At 34.9% G+C, this 22,766-nt stretch overlaps 2 protein-coding genes across 2 annotated transcripts in view; both read right to left on the bottom strand.

Annotated features, from left to right (window-relative positions):
• Positions 1-1,720: 1,720 nt before the first annotated feature.
• On the bottom strand, positions 1,721-7,910 carry LOC120353320 (myosin heavy chain, muscle-like). Its single transcript, XM_039436584.1, has 4 exons — positions 7,867-7,910; positions 6,375-6,690; positions 5,718-5,867; positions 1,721-2,094 (listed from the first exon to the last, which is right to left on the bottom strand). The coding sequence occupies exons 1-4, from the start codon at positions 7,908-7,910 to the stop codon at positions 2,014-2,016; spliced, it is 591 nt and encodes a 196-aa protein (XP_039292518.1). The 3' UTR covers positions 1,721-2,013.
• A 299-nt stretch (positions 7,911-8,209) lies between these two features.
• LOC111049488 (myosin heavy chain, muscle) overlaps positions 8,210-22,766 on the bottom strand; it is a 104,982-nt gene continuing 90,425 nt past the window's right edge. The window contains 10 exon segments of the mRNA XM_039436061.1: positions 8,210-8,684; positions 9,802-9,943; positions 11,171-11,406; positions 12,164-12,310; positions 12,967-13,174; positions 14,378-14,574; positions 15,372-15,617; positions 19,119-19,197; positions 21,437-21,690; positions 22,397-22,655. Of these exon segments, the coding sequence (XP_039291995.1) occupies positions 8,343-8,684; positions 9,802-9,943; positions 11,171-11,406; positions 12,164-12,310; positions 12,967-13,174; positions 14,378-14,574; positions 15,372-15,617; positions 19,119-19,197; positions 21,437-21,690; positions 22,397-22,655 (2,110 nt within the window). The 3' untranslated portion in view covers positions 8,210-8,342.

Raw genomic sequence — 22,766 nt, 5'->3', positions numbered from 1 at the left:
AGGCCTTCATTATAATACTTACCACCTACTTAATCTCACTCCCAAGGCCATATATTTCCATGTTATAATTTGCAGGACCACTATGATACCAACTAAATTTGCTACTGTAAATTTAGGTGATAGTGCCAGGACCCTATTGCATGATAAAATACTATAGTTCACTACTTTACCAAAACCAGCTGACTACTGGTATTATTAGTAGGTATTTCACCATGCAAAAGGCCCAGGTGGATCTACCCCCTGAGTATCTCCTTTGGTAGCTTCAAGCCAAAAAAATTGCTTGAATTTGAACAAAAAGTGCTTTGAATTTGGTGTACATGCCCAGACTATAGATCTCTTTTACATATTATCATTATCATACTGAATAATAAATCTATGAGGTAAATGGTATTACTTGAAGATATTGATTTTATTGTAGAATAAGGAGAGAGAGTGAGAAGTAGAAGATGTTTTTGATTTAAATATTATTGTCTGGCAGGAAACTCTGATGTTGGTCGTGAAGCAACACGTGTACCAACTTATTTAATTTCATCTTACTGCTTCACATCTATCATACGAGAATGCAAAGAAGCTCCTCATTTTTGAAAATTAACAATCCTAAATGTATAATACATTTACATATTGTTATACAAGGTGCTAAACAAAACATTTCGCCAATGAACAGTTTACAGTTTGCACTCTACATTAAACATCTATCCTATTGTCATCCTATTGGAGCTTCGTTGAGCACCATGTCGGTTATATAAGCTATTGTGACATATTCTCATATTCTTGCATATATTCACAGGCCAAGGGCGCATATTCACATGCTTGTGGCCCTTGGTTTAGTAGCCCAATAGAAATAGATATAGTGAGGTCCACGTTGTAATGGAAGTATTTGATTAACATGTGTTGCTATCCTTGTCTATCATTCCACAAATCTAATAGCACTATCCTTTTCTAGCTCCGCAACGTTGCTTAATCTGTTTTTAACAATATAGAAATAAAATTAATTAAGGCAGAGAATCGGCAACGCTGTTCTTCCATCTTTATTCACTGCCATAATAACGTGGACCTCACTATAGGAATGTGATGCCACTGTGGAGCCACGGGCCTTGAAGCAATGACTGACACCGTGATGTCAATGTGGGCTCACAAGGTCAGAGTATATCTGAGTATTAAAGTATCTCAAGTATACTGAGTAGTCTTACGGCGCAGAATCCAATAGAGATAATTAATTTGATGCTTCAGAATATCCCAAACACCTCTATGGTGTGAAATGCAATATTGATTATAATTCAGTAGCTGATATTTCAGAATTTCCATTAGCAATAAGAAAATGTTTGTTCGATTCTGCAATTTGTAATTTCATGGTCGATTCACAATAATGTTCCACACTTTATAGCATTGTTGCTACACAGAACAGTAACAATATGGAAACATTACAAAAATTTTATAATTGAAATGTTTAAACATTTATCACATCATGATAGATGATACCTGAACAGTAATGAATCATTACCAAGGATAATGATTTTGTCATTATAAAGTTGACGCCCACAGATCGTCATCGGACGGACGGCACGCATCGGACGATGCGGATAGGTATGCGCACTCCAATTGAAAACAATGCATCAAATCTAATCGTCCGATGCGTGCCGTCCGTCCGATGACGATCTGTGTGCGCCTACCTTAAATAGGAAATAATTATTGATGGAGAATAAACATAAACAACACAGAGTTGCCACGATCAAATCCTCTTTATTGTTTGTTCAAAAAACGTTGTATACATACACATATTAACAGCTGTCAATAATTTCGATAATATTTGTTTTTAATGGTATAATCAATCGTGAACAAAAAACTTGACTTTTCGCTAGTCACCGCTAGCATTTGGAATTATTATTGTTTATTATTATAATAAAATAACATTATCTTAATAGTTCCATTAAAATAAATACAAATTAGCCCATCAACTTAAAATAAAAAATTTGGTTCATGTTGTTTTAAAGCAGAAGCATGTTTTCCGGATTTTTACATTTCCCCTTCTGGATGGAGGTCAAATCTGGGGGGAAATGCCGAGCCGTCAAAAAACGATTTCATTGGTGGTCTTGACTGCAAAACAAACAAAATATCACAACATTATTTCGAGTCATCAATAACAAACCTTTAAAGCGTTCCAATACAGTATCAGCATAGCCACCTCTAATACAGATAGCCACCTGTATTAGAGGTGGCTATGGTATCAGTCATTCCAGTAGGCTACCTACTACTAACATAGAGAAAAGATAGCATACCTTGCTTCCTTTTCTCTTTGATACTACTACTATACAGTGAGATTCACTTTAAACTCAACATTTTATGAATTAAAAGCATTGATTTTATTAATCAGAATGCTGGTAGTTGAATGTAAATTTCACTCTATCTACCAATACGATTTCTAATTCATTTTTAGGTAGGCACCGGTTGCATTTTCCAAGGGTTTTCAAACATTTAATGAAAATATTAGGTAACCATTGAAGTATCCAAGGAACATTTGAAGAAACTCCAATTTTCAAATGTGAGTGATCATCAGTTTGAAGTTTTCAACAAATATCTGAAGAAGCTTCAACTGTAAAAAGTTAATGAACAATTAGAAAGTGGTAATGAAACTTTGTTTGATATCGGTCGGTAAGCTCAATAGCAGTTTAAACTAAATTGGATCATCTGGTGTAACGGAGGGTAACACATTATAATAAATAATAATTATAGACCCAGCTTTATACAATTCTCGATTAAATTAAACTACTATTGAGTATACGGACTATAGCTAAATATGCAACAAAGCAAATTTCAATCAATAGTTTAAACCATTTCAATATCTTATTCTATTCTACTGTTTTTTGAAGAGGAATAAAAATGCGTGCATGTGATTCCCATTTGAATAGAGAAAGTTCAGGGAAATACAGCGTTGATACACAACAACAGTTTTCAAGAATTCCTTCTCATGAATCCTAGTGGATTTGAGAAGTTCAAGTTTAGATCTCCACGTTGTAAATGTAGATTAAAATTATGAATAAATAAAACAAACTGAATTTAGCCTATACAAGTCTGCCAATCAAACTTGACTGAGAAAACAATTCAATCAACACAACTAATGTTCTAAAAAACTTACACTTTCATGTGAAGTTAGAAGAAAAATTTATGAACTCACACAAAACTATCAAACAAGGAAAATAACTCTTGTGTCAGTCTATGCTGATGATAGAAGCTATTCTGTATGATTGTTTGCAAGCTAGAATGAATATAACTCAACTTGTCTAACTCTAATCGCTAGAATGCTAAAAATTGAACGTAAAAAAATATGAAAGTGTGGATGGAGGTTTGGAATTCATCACAAATGACAAGTACAAAAAATGGGATAGAAAAATGAAATCAAAACCATAAAATTATCAGACGTAGGATATGAAAACTAAAATTGATTGTGAGAAATTCGAGTCAGGAATGGAACAGGTTTGTTGAATGCATGACAAAAACGTTTTTATCTCAGACAAAAAATATTTAACAATTGAACATTCAACTCTTTGAAATGGTATAATTAAAATATTTTGTTGAAAAATATTCATGCTATGTAATCTGTATAAATTTAATGAAGGAGGGAGAACACAAAAATCTCCGATTCGATTTTCTAATGGATGAGGGTGGAAGGAATGCACTATATTTACATTTTCTATGTAAAATTTTCTAAAACTGTATATTCAATCAATCAGTATGTTCACACAATGGTTCACACAATGACTAAAACGCTGAAAATGAAAAAGGCAACTCTTTTATGGATGACAACACTCTCAATCATCATTATTACCTTTGGAAAGAGATTTCAGGACTTCATCTCTTCAAATTACAATGCTCCCTGTAATCATAACATCTTCTAAGTTGGAAAAATGTTCATTTTCGAATGGATTAAACTATTTGTAAAAGGTATCTAACACTTTTTAATCAGATTTGTACATTTTTAAACTAAGAATGAACAAAATATATTCTCGTGATGTATTTTACATTTGTGTTCACTATTCTTAATGAAAAAAATTGCAGTGAGATGGGTGCCTATTCTACAGTATGTATGCTTTAACATGCAACATGTGCTTCAATATTGATGCATTGGCAATATGCTGCTAAAGCTTAATAGAAGTACATGCCAGTTTAGCTTTAAAACTATATTATAATCTAATTCTTTTAATAATAATTATGATGGTTTCTCAGCAATTATAATGAATCGAAACAAGAAACCTTCATTTATAGAATCGTAAGACTTCATTCATAGAAAACGATTCTTTCAATGTGAGAATTATAGGTCAGTGTTTCAAATAAGTCTGACAAACCCTGCTGAATAAATAGAAAAATTCAATTTCATTCGATCAAAGTAACAGCTAATTACATACGTTTTTGCAGTAAGGGGAGGTACACTGCTCACAGATCAATGTATTCTGATTCAAGCATTTGTTATTTCAATATGGAAATAGTTTATAGGTGGTAAAGTTGTGATAACTATTCTACAAAGATTCAGATTTTCAAGTGTCAAGTAAGGGATTGGATCCAATTACAGTAAAATATTAGTAAAGTTCAGCAGGGAGTTTATTGTGTAATAACAGTTACTTGGAAAAATTGTCAAATACTCATTTTACCGTAGAGACAGATTATAGAGTATGATATGTAAGTTTGAGAATATGGCTATTTGATGTATTATGAGTATGTATGAGTGGAAATGATTTAGGACACTAATCAGCTAGATATTAAACCAATAGGTATCATTGAAGTAGAGAAGGGTAGTAGAAGTGGATGACATATTTTTTAAATCAGTGTAAAAGATTTATACAATACTAGAACTACTTCTCTATAGAAATCTGCGATAGTTACATAGCTGGATCGAAACTTAAAATATTCTGGGACCATAGTATCTGAGGTCCTTTGCATGCTTCATGATGCTTTCTGTCTTATAAACTAAACAAAATGCTGGAAATATTTATATTGTTACAGAGAGAAGAGATTTATGCCCACACAAGTCAAATTCAGTAAATTTTGCAACATTCTCATTTCATCATTCCTTGGAACAATGCAGAATGAGACAGCCAAATGACTTTGACTTACTATGTTGGTGATTTCAAATTTATTCTGCCGCTTTTCTTGCTTTCTGTGGCTGTAATTCACACGAATTATATCAGTTACAATTGTATTTAGCTTATTTCGACTGTATCTTTAAATATTTCTGTATATTGACTCAATAAGATAATCTTGATAATCTTATTTTATTTTTTATTGAATAAATTATTAGACGGTTCAATTATTTATAAATGTATGAAGGGGAATTTACTAATACTATTTAATAACCTGTGGTAATAGGACAAGAAAAGTAAAAATTCATCTTTTGTCAGTCAATATAACAGTGGAATTATCATTCAGTAATTGTGTATAAAATCATAGTTATTCCAGTTTGTAAATTCGGCATGGATATAAGAGAGATTTACATTTCATACACTGTTACAATATTATTATCATCTGCTTTGAGACAGTATATTGTATGTGAGGTAAGCTTAGGTTCTTCACCAATGAGTTTTAGAGATGTATTTTTTAAAGTTTGTTACCTAGTGCTTTTTCATGTTTAGTTTTACAATATAGTAATTTGCACTGTTACTTTCATTATTATCTGATTCGAGACCATATTGTATTGTATTCTCAGTTAGGTTAGGTTAGTTGCTCACCAATGGGCTTGAGGCTCGGACTGATCCAGCGCGTCCCTTTCCCCTGAACTTGGCGATGGCCTGCTCGGCGAGGTCGGCCCTCTCTTCGGCCTCTTCCAGTTCTTGTTGTGCCTTACGGAATTTGGCAAGGTTCAATGCGGCAATTTCTTCCTGCAATGTTACAAACAAACAACAATTTTAGAGGGGACATTCAATAAGACAAATGATTCGATAAGTTAAACAAGTGAACTAAATATTAAAGGTCGTGAAGATAGTTCTTTCCTGCAATGCTCCTTCACCCCCCCCCCCACCAAACAAAAACATCATTTGAGAAGACATTAAATCTTTAATTTTATAGGAAAAATTATTCAATGTGAAACAAATGAAATAAATATTGATAAAAATTGTGGAGACAGTTTCTTCCTGCACCCCACAAACAAAGTAGTAAATCATGTAGGAAGACTATCACGGATTGACTAATTGATCTGGAGTCTATTATGAGTGGATATGTTTTAAATTTTAACATGATTATATGCATCTATATACCCATAGATCAAGGAAAATAACTATCTATCTTACTCAGAGGTGACTGTAAATAAATAAAAAACTGACTTTCTCGACTCTGAATAATAAATCGCCTGAGTTTCTTAGCTAAACATGGTTAGGCACGGTACTCACAGCCTCCTCGATCTGCCTCTTGTAAGTCTTAATCTTTTGTTGGAGTTTGTCGACAAGGTCCTGCATGCGTTCGTGGTTCTTGCGGTCTTCGTCAGCCTGGAAGCTCAACTCCTTGATGCGTCGCTCTGACTTGCGCAGGTTCTTCTGCGCATCGGCGTGTCGTCGCTGTTCGCCGTCCAATTCGTTCTCCAGTTCGCGCACGCGCTGTTCCAGTTTGGCGATCGCCTTCTTGCCGCCCTTCAGTGCGTTGTTTTCGGCTTCGTCCAGTCTTACCTGAGAAACACAAAATAAAAAAACTTTATAAAATAAAAACTCAGGAAGTTAAAGTGCAAATTTTTAGTGAGAAAACATGAAGAACCGATTACATAACCTATTAACATGAGTGTTAATAGGAAATGACATTGGGTTTTACGGCAAAGCAGAACATCCAAAAGGATCTCTCTGCCGATAAAAGCCATAAGAATAAATAATAATTACACAAAATACATGTAAAGTATTGAAAAATACAAGTATAGTATTGAGGGTACTATACAAAAATAGTTGATGAAAATTTGTGATAAAATTGATGGGAAATCGAAAAATGTTCCCAATACTGTATTTGCTTGAGAAGTGGCTATTGGAAAAAGATAAAGACTCCGGTTAAGTTGGTGATAAAATTGATTGAATATCGAAAAATGTTTCCACTATTTGCTTATTTAGTGGCTGTTAGAAATAAGGATTCAGTGGAGTCTATATTTTAAGGATACAAGAGAATAAAATACATGAATTTTCCGTATTTAAATATGCAGAGATGTTTTTTTTGACTAAGTTGGAGAACTAGTTTTGAAATAATATTTATGAAGGTAGGAAGATGAGTATTTTAATATGTAAATGAAAGTTCTTATACTGTATTGAATCGAGGAGAGGTGATAAGGTGGTTTTAAACTAGATTTGATTGACTTGAATTCACTTTTTGTGTAGTTGAGAAGTTGATATTGTGGTAATTATTCATATTGAAAGAAAAAGACTAAGAAATTGTCAAAAAAACACTGATTTATTGATAATTAGAAAGACCGGTTTCGGTTATTACACCATTGTCAATCTCTGATAAATCAGATAGATGGATAAATTAGATAGATCTGATAGTTTATCAGAGATTGACAATGGTGTAATAACCGAAACCGGTCTTTCTAATTATCAATAAATCAGTGGTATTTGACTATTGAAAAAATTCATTTCGATATTCAGAACAACTATTATCTAACATAACATTTTATTAGTACATTCTGCTGGGACAAAATGTGTATTCATCAGTATTAAAAAAAAACACATTTTGATATTCAGCAGACACTACAAACCAAGCAGAGAAACCAAGACAAATGGAGAAACCATGATTCAAAGAAAGATTCATAATGAGGTGAATCATAGTTTTTACAATATTGTAACAAAGCATAGTGTTTACAATATTGTAATCGTTGCTTCCAGGAACAAAGAGTATTTTTGCAGTATTTACGAAATTTCATCGGGATATTCGGCAGATATGAATGTGGAGAGCATGAGTCAAGGAGTGAGGTGAACTATGGATTCACAAATATTCTAACAAAGCTGAGGAGCTTTCAGGTACAAAGAGTATAATATATTCGCAGTATTTGATCTAACCAATTTGTGTTAGAAATTTGTTCAAAATTTCCTTCAATTAATGTAATTCAATTCCTTTTCAATTTTTTTCGATATCACTTATTAATATTAATCAATTGAAGCTTATGTACAGGCAATTATGTTGCCTATGTGAGTTTTTCTCTTTATTATGTAAATAAAGTATTTGATGAATTAGACCATCAATTGTACTACAAGATTAATATCAAGATTAAACTACAAGATATATTATCAAGTGAAATTAAGTTTTAAATGATTGATGTATAATTTCAAATACTGATATTTTTGTAGTACTTTTTTGAGAAAATAAATTTTATATGATCTGTATACATTTTAAAAACTGTTTAAGGTTAGTTTACTCACATGCAATGTCTGCAACTCGCTCTCGAGCTTGCGTTTGGCGGCTGAAGCGCTGGTGGCCTGTGCGCTGAGTTCGTTGAGCTGTTCGTGGCAGTCGCTGAGCTCCTGTTCGGCCTGGCGACGGCCGCGGTCGGCCTGTTCGAGCAGTGTTCGCGACTCCTCCAGCTCGTTCTGGAGAGCGTTCGCGCGCCTCTCACTGATGCCCAACTGTTCGCGTGCATCGTCGCGTGCACGCTGTTCCTCTTCGAGAGCGGTCTGCACGTCCTTCAGTTGTTGCTGGTAGCGTTTGATGTTCTTCTGGGCTTCGGCGTTAGCCTAACGGACACGAGAAACATATAAATATTAGTTCGAATTGTGAGAAAATAGGAGATAAGATAAGAAAAGAAAAGATAAGATAAATGTGAGAAATAACGGCTAGAGAACAGAGGATATCTGTCATCTTTGTAACAATTTTGTAATTTATGAAGAATGTTAGAAGCTCATGTTCATTAAAGTGGATGCATCTGCTCTGGTATATTTATTTATCTAAAAAGGAAACCATCCACAAGAATTTTAAACCCAGGTGAAGATGAGGAAATGAATGATAATACAATACAAACGTTTCTATTTGTGATGATTTCATGAATGAATCAATACAGAGATGATAAATAACTGAAATGAAACTTGAGAATGAGTATATGCTTGAGATGTAGAAAAGACAAGGAAGGAACATCCTTCAATTCCCTACCGACTATCAGAGGGAGTGCCTCATATCTGCGAGATGTAAAATTGTCTAGTAATACCCTGAAAGATTCTTGATCAATTAGGTTTTATTTGAAAAGTTTTGTAATTTGAAAAATAACGATGTTAAAATACTCGCACTTTTGAGATAAAGCATTTATGAATGACACCCCTATCACAGAGGAAGGTTGTATTTGAAAGTAGCTGAATTATTTTTGTTCTTTCTTTATGTAAAGTATAATTACGTAAAGTATGAGCACAACAATTTATAGGGAAACCATCACTGACAGAAAGAGGATCTTATCAATAAAAACAAATAGAAGAAGGCAACAGGTTTGTTCAGATGAATTGAGAAAAGAAAGATCTGACAGAATGAAAAGGTACTGGGGAGAAAAGAAGAGAAGAAGCGAATAAACAAAGAAAGAGGACTAACCAGACTATGTGATCCTATGTGGTCAATAAAATCACAAAAAAGTATAATTGGTTGAACTATGGATGAAAGTGTGATAGAAATAGTTCAAGATCAATTCAGTTCAAGTTTGCTGATTGATCATGTGAATTTTCATCTTGATGGAGAAGAATTTAATTGAAACAGAGAAACAGAATTGAAGTATAGATGAATGTGGGATAGAAAAGGTGCAATATTAGATCAAGTTCAAGATGTACAGTAATTTCTGTTGTAGTTTGTTGATAGATTGTATGATATATTTACCTTGTTGGCGTGGTCAAGAGCGATTTCCAATTCGTTGATGTCAGCCTCGAGCTTCTTCTTCATGCGGAGGGCCTCAGCCTTACCCTTGGCCTCGGCTTCCAGGCTGGCTTGCATTGAGTCCAGAGCACGCTGGTGGTTCTTCCTGCAACACAACAACCAAACATTATTAGACAACAGAAAGTGGGAATTGTCATCAGAGTTCATGTGAAAGAGATCATGTGATCTGTGTTGTGAAGTGTACAGTCCTGATGAGGTTGTAATATCAAAAGTTATAAAATATGTGATATCAAAAGAAAACCTACAACATTATTAGACAACTGAAAGTGGAAATTGACATGAAAACTCACTCATCGATTGGCTGATTGGGATGCCACCTAAATAAAACGCTTAATGTGGTCTTACCCTTGTGGTCTGACCCTTGATGAGTAAATTTTTTTAAAAGTTTACTCTAATCTCCATCAAGTTTACTCTAATTTCCTCCAAGATTACTCTAAGAAACTGTGAGTTTACTGTAATTTTCTCCAAGTTTACTCTAATTTTCGTCAAGTTTTCTCTAATTCCTTCCAAGTTTACTATGATTTCCTTTGAGTTTACTCTAATTTCCTTCAAGTTTACAAGTACGCGTCCCTAAGCTTTGCTTCCGTGATTTTGAAACGGCATATAAGCAAGGTAATATTCACCTTTGGGGGTAATATTCACGGCTTTGCAAAAGCATCAGGCTTCAGAGACCCCCTAGATCCCTAGATGGAGGAAGACGTCTTCAGAGCTTTCTGAAGGAAACTCCCTACATATAGAGATTATTTATAAAATGAGATAGTTGCAACGTATCACTAACAATAGAAAAAGCATGTTGAACAAATTAATGTCAGCTGAAAGACTGTGTTGTGCTAAAAGAAGGTAATCCCAAAAAGCTGCTTGTGTATCTCTTCGGATGTAGCACGTTGCTTTTGAGAAGATACAAAAGAGCATCTGTTGCTTATGGAAAGATACATTTTCAAAAATGTTGGATGTTTTTGAACATGAGTAGTATTGTAGTCTAGTGGCCGGCCCTCCGCCGATAGGCAAAGCTACAGAACCCGAACTGTACTTTTATTTCCTTCAAGTCTACTCTAATTTCCTTCAATTTTGTCTTCAAAACTACATGACCCGGACTGTGTTCTATTTTCCTTCAAGTCTAATCTAATTTCCTTCACTTTTACTGTAATTTTCTCCAAGTCTACTCTAATTTCCTTCAATTTTACTGTAAAATTTTCTTCAAGTATACTCTATTTTCCTTCAGGTTTACACTAATTTCCTTCAAGTTTACTCTAATTCCCTTCAAGCTAACTCCAGTTTCCTTCAAGTCGACTCTAATTTCTTTTGAGTTTACCTTGTGTTCTCGAACTCCTCCTCCTTCTCCTGAATACGACGGTCGATCTCCTGGCGCACCTGGCTCAACTCGAGCTGTGACCTGAGCACCTTGTTCTCTTCCTGTTCGAGGGCAGCTTCGGCCTCCTCCAGCGCTGCCTGCAGTTCGTCCTTCTCCACCTCCAGGCGCTTCCTTGCCTTCTCGATCTCGTGGATGTTGCGACCGCCTTCACCGATCTGGTCCAGCAGGTCCTTAACCTGAACACAGCAACACGACAACACGTTAACAACGTTTCATTACATAGCAACACATGTTATGCCGCATCCACATGTTGGCCCAATGAAGGCCAATGTCGACCAGCGCCAAGGTGTGGCTGGGTGGTTTGCCAGTGCTTGCCTTCATTTTCCTACGTTGGATTATCAGGCTGGACCAGCTCATTGGACAAGTATGTGGAATAATGAGAGTTAATTTCTCAATTTATTTCTAAAGGGCTACTTGATAGTTTTATCACAATATGGAATCACTAGTACCATACACTTTGATTCATTCCATTATCAAGAGTGTCTATAAATGAATTAGTACAGTAAAATTGTTGATCAACCGGAATTTGAAATAGTTTAGGAGATTGTAATTCAGTTTTAAGGCAGTATTCAGGTATAAACGGAACAAGATCAGCTGAAGGATTAAACACGGAATTTGATACATAATAAAAATGTGATCTTAGGGCTTTATGCACCATCAACTACGATTACATGAAGGTTTAATTGTATTACAAGACCCGGTTGCACAAAAGCCTGTTTAATTTTAATATTGATTAAATTCCACGAGAATCGATCAGAGAAGGTTTTTTGGAAAGAAAGTTCTTGTGGCATTTAATCAAGATTAAAAGTTTTCAGTTTTGTGCAACCGGGTGTGTGAAAGGATCTGTGGATAATACTGCTTAATCTTTTTTTTGGGTGGGTAATGAGACGGACGATGAGTGGGCCTACAGCTCTAGGTGGGTTCCAAACTCACCTCGTCGGCGAGGTTCTTGTTCTCGCGTCTCACAGCCTCCAGCTGTTCCTGGCCTTCCTCGTAGGCTCCCTTCAGACGGAACAGTTCGGTCGAGTAGTTGCGGCATTCCTTCTGGCTAGCGTCAAGCTCAGCGGCCAAGTCGTCAACCTACGCAATCCAAACATACAATATTAATAAAACAGTAATAACAATAGAACAGTGAGTTCATACGGTGAGTAAACACATTCTACTACAAAGAATTTAAAGATTGTGTACTGTAAAATTAATAATGAATGAGTAATGACATTTAGGACTAGCTGCTTGAGATAAACTTTAAAATACTTACGGTATGAACAGTAAGTTCACACAGTCTAAAATACTTACTAATGAAAGAAAAAAATAAATGAAAATAAAATTAATAATGAATGAGATGAATAACATCTGGGACTAGCTGCATGAGATAAACTCTAAAATACTTACTGTATGAACAGTAAGTTCACACAGTCTTCATACAGAACACTGCAGTAGCAGTTCAGAACTGTAACAGAACACTACAGTATAATAATAATAATATTAATAATAATAATAATAATAATAATAATAATAATAATAATATCGTGTGACCTGGCTGGCTCAGGTCTGGTGTTAGAGTTTTCAGGTCGCAACTGATCAATTTCAGGGCCTCTGACATGACCTAACGACTGCTTTTTAGGCATCCGAGACCACTACAGTGATAACACTGAGTTTTCTGTATACAGTAAACACTTTCCACTACAACTTTCACAATGATTTTGTGTAATAAAGAGTAGAAAATATCTATTGACCTTGAGCTTCCATTCTCCAATGATCTTGTCGATGGCCTTGGCCTTCTTTTCGGCGGCGTTTGCAATGGCAGTGGCACGGTCCACCTCCAGCTGAAGGTCCTCCACTTCGGTGGCCAGGCGCTGCTTTGTCTTCTCCAGAGCAACGACCTTCTGGTTCAGCGACTCGATGGTCTCCTCAGCCTCAGCCAAACGGGCCTGCAGCTTACGCCTGTCACAGATTACAACCAGTCAAAATTGGACAAAGTCTCAGTGGTTCTTATATATCTAATGCCATTCAGAACGACAAACAATCAAAAGTAGCCAAAGTTTCAGTGGTTTTTATCCATCTATTGCCTGTCACAAATTACAAACAATCAAGATTAGCCAAATTTTCAGTGGTTCTTATGTATCTAATACCATTCAGAAGGACAAACAATCAAAATTAGACAAAGTTTCAGTGGTTTTTATCCATATCCATGCCTGTCAGAAGGGCAAACAAACAAAATTAGCCCAAGTTTCAATGGTTTTTATCCATCTAATAAGTGTAGCAAGGAGAAACATAAAGGAATCAACGAATATTAGTCGTACTTCCTGTGAGAAGGACAACCAATCAATATTCAACAACCAGATTCTAAATTGGTATCTTGTATGTTTTTAGTAAATAAACTACTGTATATGTATTTGCATTTGAAAAATTCCAAACCAACAAAAATTTCCGTGCAATTATTCTGTGGTATTGGACAGATAAACTACAAAATATTTGACCTTCTACACCTTGAGCTCAAATTCTATTCTATCCTCAATTACCTACAAACCTTCAACTTTATAATATATTGGTACTTTACAAATGAATAATTAATCTTCAAACTAATTCGGCTTCCTCAAACTGCCAACCTTAAATCCTATCCTTTCAAAAAACATCATCTTACTCAACATTATGTACAATATTTGTGCTAATCCTCTATAAGCCTACCTCCTATGCTTTCATATAACAATCTTCTTATCAAACATATAATCTTTATGGTACTCTCTAAACCAACCTTCAATCCGATCATTTCAAATAAAACTCTTACTAAAAACCTACAAACTTTGAGGTTATTTCCAGATATTTGCACACTCACTTGGCTTCCTCAACCTATCTTATCCAACTTTCAAACTTTGTGCTACTCTTTAAACCAAGCTTCAATCCTATCCTCTCAGATAAAACTCTTACTATCCAACCCACAAACTTTTTGGCACTCTCCATATATTTCCATACTCGTACTCACTTGGCTTCTTCAACTTATCCTTCCAACCTCCAATCCTATCCTATAAAACTTTGAGGTACTCCCCAGATATTTGCACACTCACTTGGCTTCTTCAACTTATCCTTCCAACCTCCAATCCTACCCTATAAAACTTTGAGGTACTCCCCAGATATTTGCACACTCACTTGGCTTCCTCGAGCTCTTCGGCGCGCGCAACACCTTCGGACTCGTACTTGGTGCGCCACAACTGCGCCTCTGCGTTGGCCTTGCTCAGCTGGCGCTGGATGTCAGCCTTGCCCTCGGCCTCTTCCTCCACCTGTTCGCGGATGTTGTCCAGGTCGTGCTCCAGGTTGCGGAACTTGCCCAACAATGTGGCGCGCTCCTACAATCAAACAAAAACAGATTCTCATTCATAAAGGTTCACTGAAATGACGGATAGCACATCAATTCCTGAATTATCATTATTTATAACTATCTTTCAGGACAAGTATATGAATCAAAACTCGGTGGAGGAACTGTTTTGGGCTGCGACAGTTGGTCCTCCCCCAATTATTTTAATAAATAGTTGTGTATCTTGATTAATGTACCAATAAATAATTTATGAATTATAAAAAATTAACTGATCCGACAGTTAAAATAGAAGTGTATTCAAAAATCTCATCAAGGTTCCCATAAGATACTTTCTGAAAGAATCTAGACCCATCCCATGTATGGTTTTTGTTCAAGAAGAGATCACAGTGGGGATCCAACTCAACCTTGATTCCTCAATATGAATTTAAAAATATCCCTTGTATGGTTTATTAAAACTTATTCCTCTCAAACCCAACCACTAACCTACAAGTCAAACTCATATACGTAACAAACCATAGACTTTCATTTACTACTATCCAATCTATTATCTAATTATCTAAGCCAATTTAAGCCCTACCCTCAACCCTCGAGTGAAACCCATAGAATCAATTCACCCTACAGGAATTTTTAACTTTTTTTCATCAGCCAACCTATATGTGTTGAGAATCTATGTATTCACAAACCTTAATTATTCCCCTCAAGTGAAACGTTTAGACGTGAGTCACCCTACACTCCTCATCAGCCAACTATCTAATCTACAGATTATTCAAACATTTCCCCCCTGGTTTCCTAATTTAAAGTGAGTGGACACCGTTAGTCGCAACTGACCCTGGATTCCTCATCAGCCAGCCTCTTGGTGTCCTCGAGCTGGGTGCTGAGCGAGATCTTGATCTTGCTGAGCTGCGACACCTGTGATTCAGCCTCTTCCAGCTGACGCAGCAGGTCGGAGTTCTCAATGCTCAGCTTCTTCTTGGCGGCGTCGAAGTCGTTGAGGGTGCGGTTGGTCTCGTCCAGTTTGCCCTGTACTTCCTGAAGGTTGTGCTGCAACTGTTTGCCCATCTTTTCGGCGGCGGCCTGATCACAAACACAAACACAACACGGTTAGTGAACTGAGTTTTCATTCATCTGATACAATTCCCACATAAAACCACACTTCATATCGTTTATCGACAATCACAAACTATTATATTATTCAGATGTGCTGAACCTAGATTATGAATCATTGAAATCTCACTCTCATTTATCAAATTGATTGGGGGAATGAAAATGCTCCAGTGATGTATTAGAAGTTCTTGATCATGCCCACATGAGTTTCAGGCTTGTGTGTAGATAATGATAATGAGACATGAGTGAACCTAAAGTTTTACGTGGGTTCTGAACCACCGGGAAGCGATTTTTCAACTCATGAAACATATTCAGAGGATTTGGCATCGTAGAAAATGAATAATAAATAATTACAGAGACTTTAATTTTAAAAATCAGTCCAGTCAATTTTAATTATATAATTAAAATTTAATTGCGAAAACCCCTGTTTTTGACAACATTTTCGCCATTTTTAATCGTATACTGGACTGATTATACACTATAAAAATGCATGTGAGAACGTTAATGTCATTAAATTATAGTAGAATTTTTTTCAATTTACAGAGGCAAATATAATACAGATATAGATTGTATAGAAAATATACTGTATCTTCGTTAGATTTGTTTCAGATGTAGCAGATAGGAAGAAGTGGTAATACTAGAAATAAGGATGATTGACAAGAGCAGAGAAAACATCTACAAAATCAGCTCGCATTGTACTCTAATGAAAATCAGTGGGATACTTGGGCCCGGTTGCATAAAAGCCTGTTAAATTTTGAATATGATAATGAAAGTGCTATAAAAAATGAAGTGCTAATGAAAGACATATTTCGCATCTCTGATTGATTCTCCTGACATTTAACCGTCATTCAATCACCATTAAAATTTAACTACCGTACATTTCGTAACGAGATGGAATCTGAAACTCATTTGCTCACAACCAACATAGTCATATTAAAGTATGATCTGCTCTTATTAATTAGTATAACGTTTTGTTGGTGGGAGTTCCTTACGTAAGTGTCCCAACTGTATGAACTGATGATTTTGGTAAATCAATCTGAAATATTAATAAGTATGAAATTGGAGTAGAAAATTGAACTGTATTGTTAGAATATTGATTGTTGGGGTGTATTATACATACGTTTTTATAATTTCAAGACTTCTGAGATTTAGAAATAAGAAAATAGTTCATATCTAAGGGAAAACGGTAAAACAATTCAACGAGTAGATTTTTATTGAATTACATAACTTGGATTAGTTATGAGATAAAATTGTAGGAGAAAATACACCGATCTACTCTATTTCTCTTATAGACTATAACAAACGGAATTCTTGAGGTTCACAGCTCAATAGTAACAATTTACAATCCTTACAAAATTAAAATGAGATTCCATTATAAGAGAACAAGTTTACAAATGAAAACATCAACCCATGAAATAATCAAAATATATTATGAATGTAATAATGATTAAAATTAAACGAATAGACAACACTAAATTAAATGAACACAAACATTTTTGTCAGATGAATCAAACAACATCTATCTATTTCACAACAACAAACTAGTTAGACACCAAAAAACGGACGTAGGACATTGTTAACACACAGCTATACAATTATTATTACAACCAAATTTGTCATTGAATGTGGTGGAAGCTGCAAAAACGTATTAATTACTTTTGGACAGTTAGAATGACAACAAAAGGAATGAACACAGACACGGAGAGACAAGTGGACGACAACGAATGAGGTGGAAGTGAGAGGGAATGATAGAATGAAGGAAGAGAGCATATGAGAGAATGAGGGAATAGAGGATATGAGAGAATGAAGGAGACCGGATGAGAGAAGGATTATTCCATTTTTACATCGTATGAGATGTTATTCCTGTCTCACATCAAATGAAGATTGTTATACTTCTCGATGATGATTACTGGAGAATGATGGCGAAATGACATTTTCATGTTACGATTTTTATTGAGTTATGTTTTGTATTTTTGTCTTGTCCTTGTGTAATTCATAGTGAATGTTTGTCTAAGGAATTTTGAAAAAATGCTTCTAGTTTATTGTTTGGAAGAAACTGTCAATGTTTTTGAAACAGTGAATATTTTTTGTTCCTTACTGACTGTAAATAGAATATGAAAATCGAATCTATTGTTTCATTCTCAAGTGGAAAGATATTGAGCATTTGAATATTGAAAAATGTTTGAAAAGATATGGATCAACATGTTAACTTGATATTCAAGAATGTAGCAATTGATGAACTATAGAAGAAAATCGTAATTGATAATTCTAAAACAAGAGAATATCTACAAAAAAGTTAATTATATAAAATATTTGAGAAAATACTACAAAATATTCAAAATAAAATGTTAGCAAGTTGTATCAAAAGTTAGTCTTATTTTAAGACAAACTTGTGGAATAGAACTTGAAATATCAACTAACGTTACTCATATATTCACTTCGTACTTATCGTTCAAAATTGCTAATCAAAAAAGCTCAAGTAAATTAATGCCATCTACGTAAAAACTTTCTACAAAACACTAAAAGCATTATTTACTACAGAAAAATATAATTGAAAAACCAGCGTTGCCAAAACTCTAATAGTTTTGATTAACAGCCATAGTTTGAAAGGAAGAAGAATGTCAGATATAAATAAGAATGTAAAGTGTTTATACGCAGTTAGATATAATTTTTTGACAACGATAATTAATAGTTTATTAGAAAAACTAACTGAAATGAACTAATTTTTATAGAAAAATACATTATCTGTATTTTTAGTTTATTGTTTTCAACCGAAAATGGTTGAATTGTTCCTAAAATATATGGATTTATTCAACTCATGATGGAAAATGAAAGAATTAAGCAAAAATCTGTCAATAATGAACCACTTTTCAACATTCAATTTTTAGTATTTTTTGAGTGTTTTCTGTATATTAATTTATTTTTTTCTTCCCTAAATTGATGAATATTACTCTAATTATTGTTGCTGGACTACATGGATTCATTAAACTGATAATAGAAAATGAAAGAATTCAGCGAAAAGCTATCTCTAATCTTGAGCCACTTCTCAACATTCAATTTTTAGTAACAATTCGTGTAGAAAGTACACGTATGATAAATTTCTGTTGTAATTTACGTTGCAAAAGCATTGAATGAATTCATTCAATATTTTTCATCATAATTATTACAACAGTAATTTATCATGCCTGTACTCTCTCTACACCAATTGTCACTAAACATTAAATATTGAAAAGTGGTCGATAAGAGATAGATTTTGCTGAATTCTTTCATTTATCATGATCAATTAAAATGGTGGAGCTGACATGTATATGTTATGTGAATGGTTGCCACAAAAATGTATTAAAAACTGATGGTTTTAATGAATGTTTATGTTATGTGTGGCACTGATGTGTTCACAGATGACTGAAGCCGAACAAGCTGAAGCTGTTTTGCCATTGGCCGAGAGGTGGAAGTGGAGGGGAGAGGACAAACCTTGTCGTTGGTGAGGTGGTCGACACTAGCTCTCAGGTCATTCAGCTCACTAAGATATGTCGACTTTTCCTTCTCAACTCTGCGAAGAAATAGCATCACAATAAAGTAGAGGAATACAACCGTTGATCACCCATTCTCAACAAGATGGCCGCCCTGAATCTTGCTTGAGAATAATCTACAAGTACTTATAGTTGATTTGATGTTGAAATGATAACAATTTGATCAAATCTAGTTGATTAATAAAATTCTATTTATGCATAGAATAAATAATTTCAGTTAATGTTGATAAAGGAACTGATAATATTGTTAATATTTTTGAAGTTCTCCAACAATTATTAATGCGTTGCTTGAAATCAACAGATTGAGACTGAAAACCAGGAATTATTTTGAGGATGAGGTCCGCATGAGCCCAAGGCTTGTGCACAGATAACAGACAACACAAAGAAGATAGAAATAGATTCACATTCAATTTTAGATTATTGCAAATCTGAGGAAAGTAATGTAGAGCTTTTGTTTAGAGATAATTTTCCAAATAAAATAAAAATAGATTGTTCTTCATTTGACTTGAGGAATAACTCCAAGTGAGTTGAGTGTTATTTGATGAAATTTGGCTACAAGTATCATCTGAATACTGTTCAAAACTATCTATACAAACTATCTGAATTGTTTTCTTTTATTTTTTGAATCAATGGAATAAATTTATGAATTTTGACCGGAAATGAGGTCTTAATTCAACTCCAAGTGAGTTGAGTGTTATTTGATGAAATTTGGCTACAAGTATCATCTGAATACTGTTCAAAACTATCCATACAAACTATCTGAATTGTTTTCTTTTATTTTTCAAATCAATGGAATCAGTTATGAATTTTTTACCGGAAATGAGGTCTCAATACATAATTGAATTAGTTTGACCTGGAAAGAGGTCTTAATTCATTTATAACTGTCAAAATAAACTGAGTTGAATCAGTTTTTGTAAAAACAGGTTTTGTAGTTTCTTCCTTCAGCAAGATTCAATCAATTTACCAGCCATCTGAAGACGGGTGTAACAAGGTGCATATGCATGCTAGAATTACAAAACACATAGTTTGGCCTCGTCAATTTAGGCGAACTAATCTCTTCGACATGTGTATCATTGCACTGGGAGTCACTTGGTGTGAAAGGTTCAATCCATTTCAATGCATTACTAATGTCAGCCATGTCTACCTTTTCACGAGCCAACTGATCGACAGCGCTACGTGTATTGTTGAGTTCATTGAGGACGCTGTGTCTATCATGTTCAGCCCTGTGCAGCACAAACATAGCATTTATACAACAGAATACAATATAATAATTATTGGAGAATGATAAAACACTATATAATTCTGTAAGAACTACTTATCAGCACTGGTAGTGAACTTAATCTATACAATAATATTGGTTTCTCATCAATGTCTACATGATTATCAGCCAATACTATTGGATTAAGCATAGCTAATAGTTGACCTAGTTATTCATACATAAGATATTGGAATATTCTATCCAAAATTAATTATTAATTTAAACGGAATAGAATAATATTCAACTGAGTTGTTCAGTTGCTTGGTATAAATTCAATTGGATTATTTATGACAAAATTCTTTTATTCACCTATTAAAAAACCAAATTTGTATGAAATAAAATGGAATTCTAGTAAATACTAGCCTTTTCAAGTAAAATTTGAAATAAAATCAAGTGTAATGATTCATTTCAATGTTTTTGATCGACTGCATTAGTATGAAATTTCTTCATGAACTCTAAAAGGGATATTTTTGATAATATTTATGATTAATCGTTAAATATTGTCCACATTTAAAGGATTGCAATTTTATGAAATAAATAGTATTAACTTATCAACAAAATATCTGGGTGCAACGATTTCAAGACATATGCATTGGTCTATTATGGATGTAATTGAAAAGTATTTAAACAGTTGTATCCCAACTAATTCCCTGAATTTTCCTTACACTAGTACCAAGTAGTTTCTCAGCCCAAAGTTTCCAAGCTAATCCATCGTGGCATACTTAGTCAAAATACTCAATTATTTAGCCCAAGCTACTCTATTACTCATTCCAAAGTAACTAGTTATACAAATCCAAGTAACCATGTTACTTGTTTAGCTTAGATACCCAGCTGATCAGTCAGAGATTAGTTATTTAACCTTAAGGTGCCCAATTACCTCTAGTACAGCTTCTTACAGCTGGTCGATTTGTTCAACTAGCTCAACTTATCTTTATGCCCCAGAACCCTATCTACACCTACTCACATATCCGTGTCCCAGAACCCTCATTAACCCTACTCACTTAGCCTTGAGCTTGTTGAGCTGGTCGATCTGTTCGCCCATCTCGGCGACGGCGTCGTTGTGCTTCTTGCGCAAGTTGGCCAGGGTGCTCTCGTGCTGAATGTTGGCCTCCTCGAGGTCCCTCCTCAGCTTGCTCATCTCGGCCTCGCGCTTCTTGTTCAGCTCGATCTGGGCCGAGGTGGCTCCACCAGCCTCCTCCAGGCGCTCGCCGAGTTCCTCAAGCTCGCGGGCGAGGTCGGCGCGTTGTTTCTCAGCCTGAAAAAACGAAAGGAAATTGGATGAAAACCTGAGAAACTCGGGAGAAAGTTTGTTGGAATTGAGACTTTGAAATAAGTGTATCCATCGATCCAGTCCTAACACAAGAAATAGAAACCTTCATATCAGGAACGAGGCTAGGAAGAACTGAATCAAGGAAACAGCACTCCTGCAGGAGAAACGTCAAGAGTATTCTACAATAGAATAATTTGATTTGATCGTTAATTTAGCAAGATTAAAGCAATCACTATTGACTGTGATTTTGTAACTATTCAATGTTTTGAATATTGACTATGAATCTTGAAGATTTCTTTATTTCATTTATTCTTCATCATACGGGACTGCAACAAGCAAGAAGCGCTCCTGCAGTATACAATACTTCTACAATAAAATGATTGATTCAACCGATAATTTAGCAACACTTGTTACTGAAATATTGACCGTGAACTTGTAGCTATTAAATGTTTTGAGTATCAACTGTAACTCTTGACGATCTCAAAGAGTCTTCTACAATAAAATGATTTGACTTAAACGATAATTTAGCAAGACTTATGCACTCACTACTGAATGTGATTATTTAACTTTTAAATATTTGGAATGTTGTTTCGAGTATTGACTGTTATTCTTTCTACGATCTTAAGAACCTTCTACATTGAAATTATTTGATCTGATTTAACCGATAATTTATCAAGGCTCGACGACCCACCTTGGCACGAGCCTGTCGCTCGGCCTCAACCTCTTCCTCGAGCTCCTCGATGCGGGCCTGCAGTTCCTTGATCTGTTTCTGCAATTTGCCGACCAGCGATTGTTCGTCTTCCAGTTTGGCGGTGAGCGATGCGATTTCCTTGTCCTTGCGTTGAATGGTCTGTTCCAGTTCCTTCTTGTTGCGTTCCAGGTCGGCGACGGCTTCCTGAGTCAGCTTCAGGTCACCCTCTACCTTCCTCTTTGTCTTTTCAACGTCACCACTACGGGAGAAAGAGAGAAGAAAGATGAGAAACAGTAATTGATGCCATAGAATGGATGTTATAGACAGATATGAAGTGAATAATTATAGATAGATATGTCATATTACAGTC

Source organism: Nilaparvata lugens, chromosome 10, assembly GCF_014356525.2.
Source record: "Nilaparvata lugens isolate BPH chromosome 10, ASM1435652v1, whole genome shotgun sequence".
NCBI classification, from domain to species: Eukaryota; Metazoa; Arthropoda; class Insecta; order Hemiptera; family Delphacidae; genus Nilaparvata; species Nilaparvata lugens.
The sequence above is the reverse complement of the archived record's forward strand: the minus strand, read 5'-3'. Positions and strand labels throughout refer to the sequence as shown.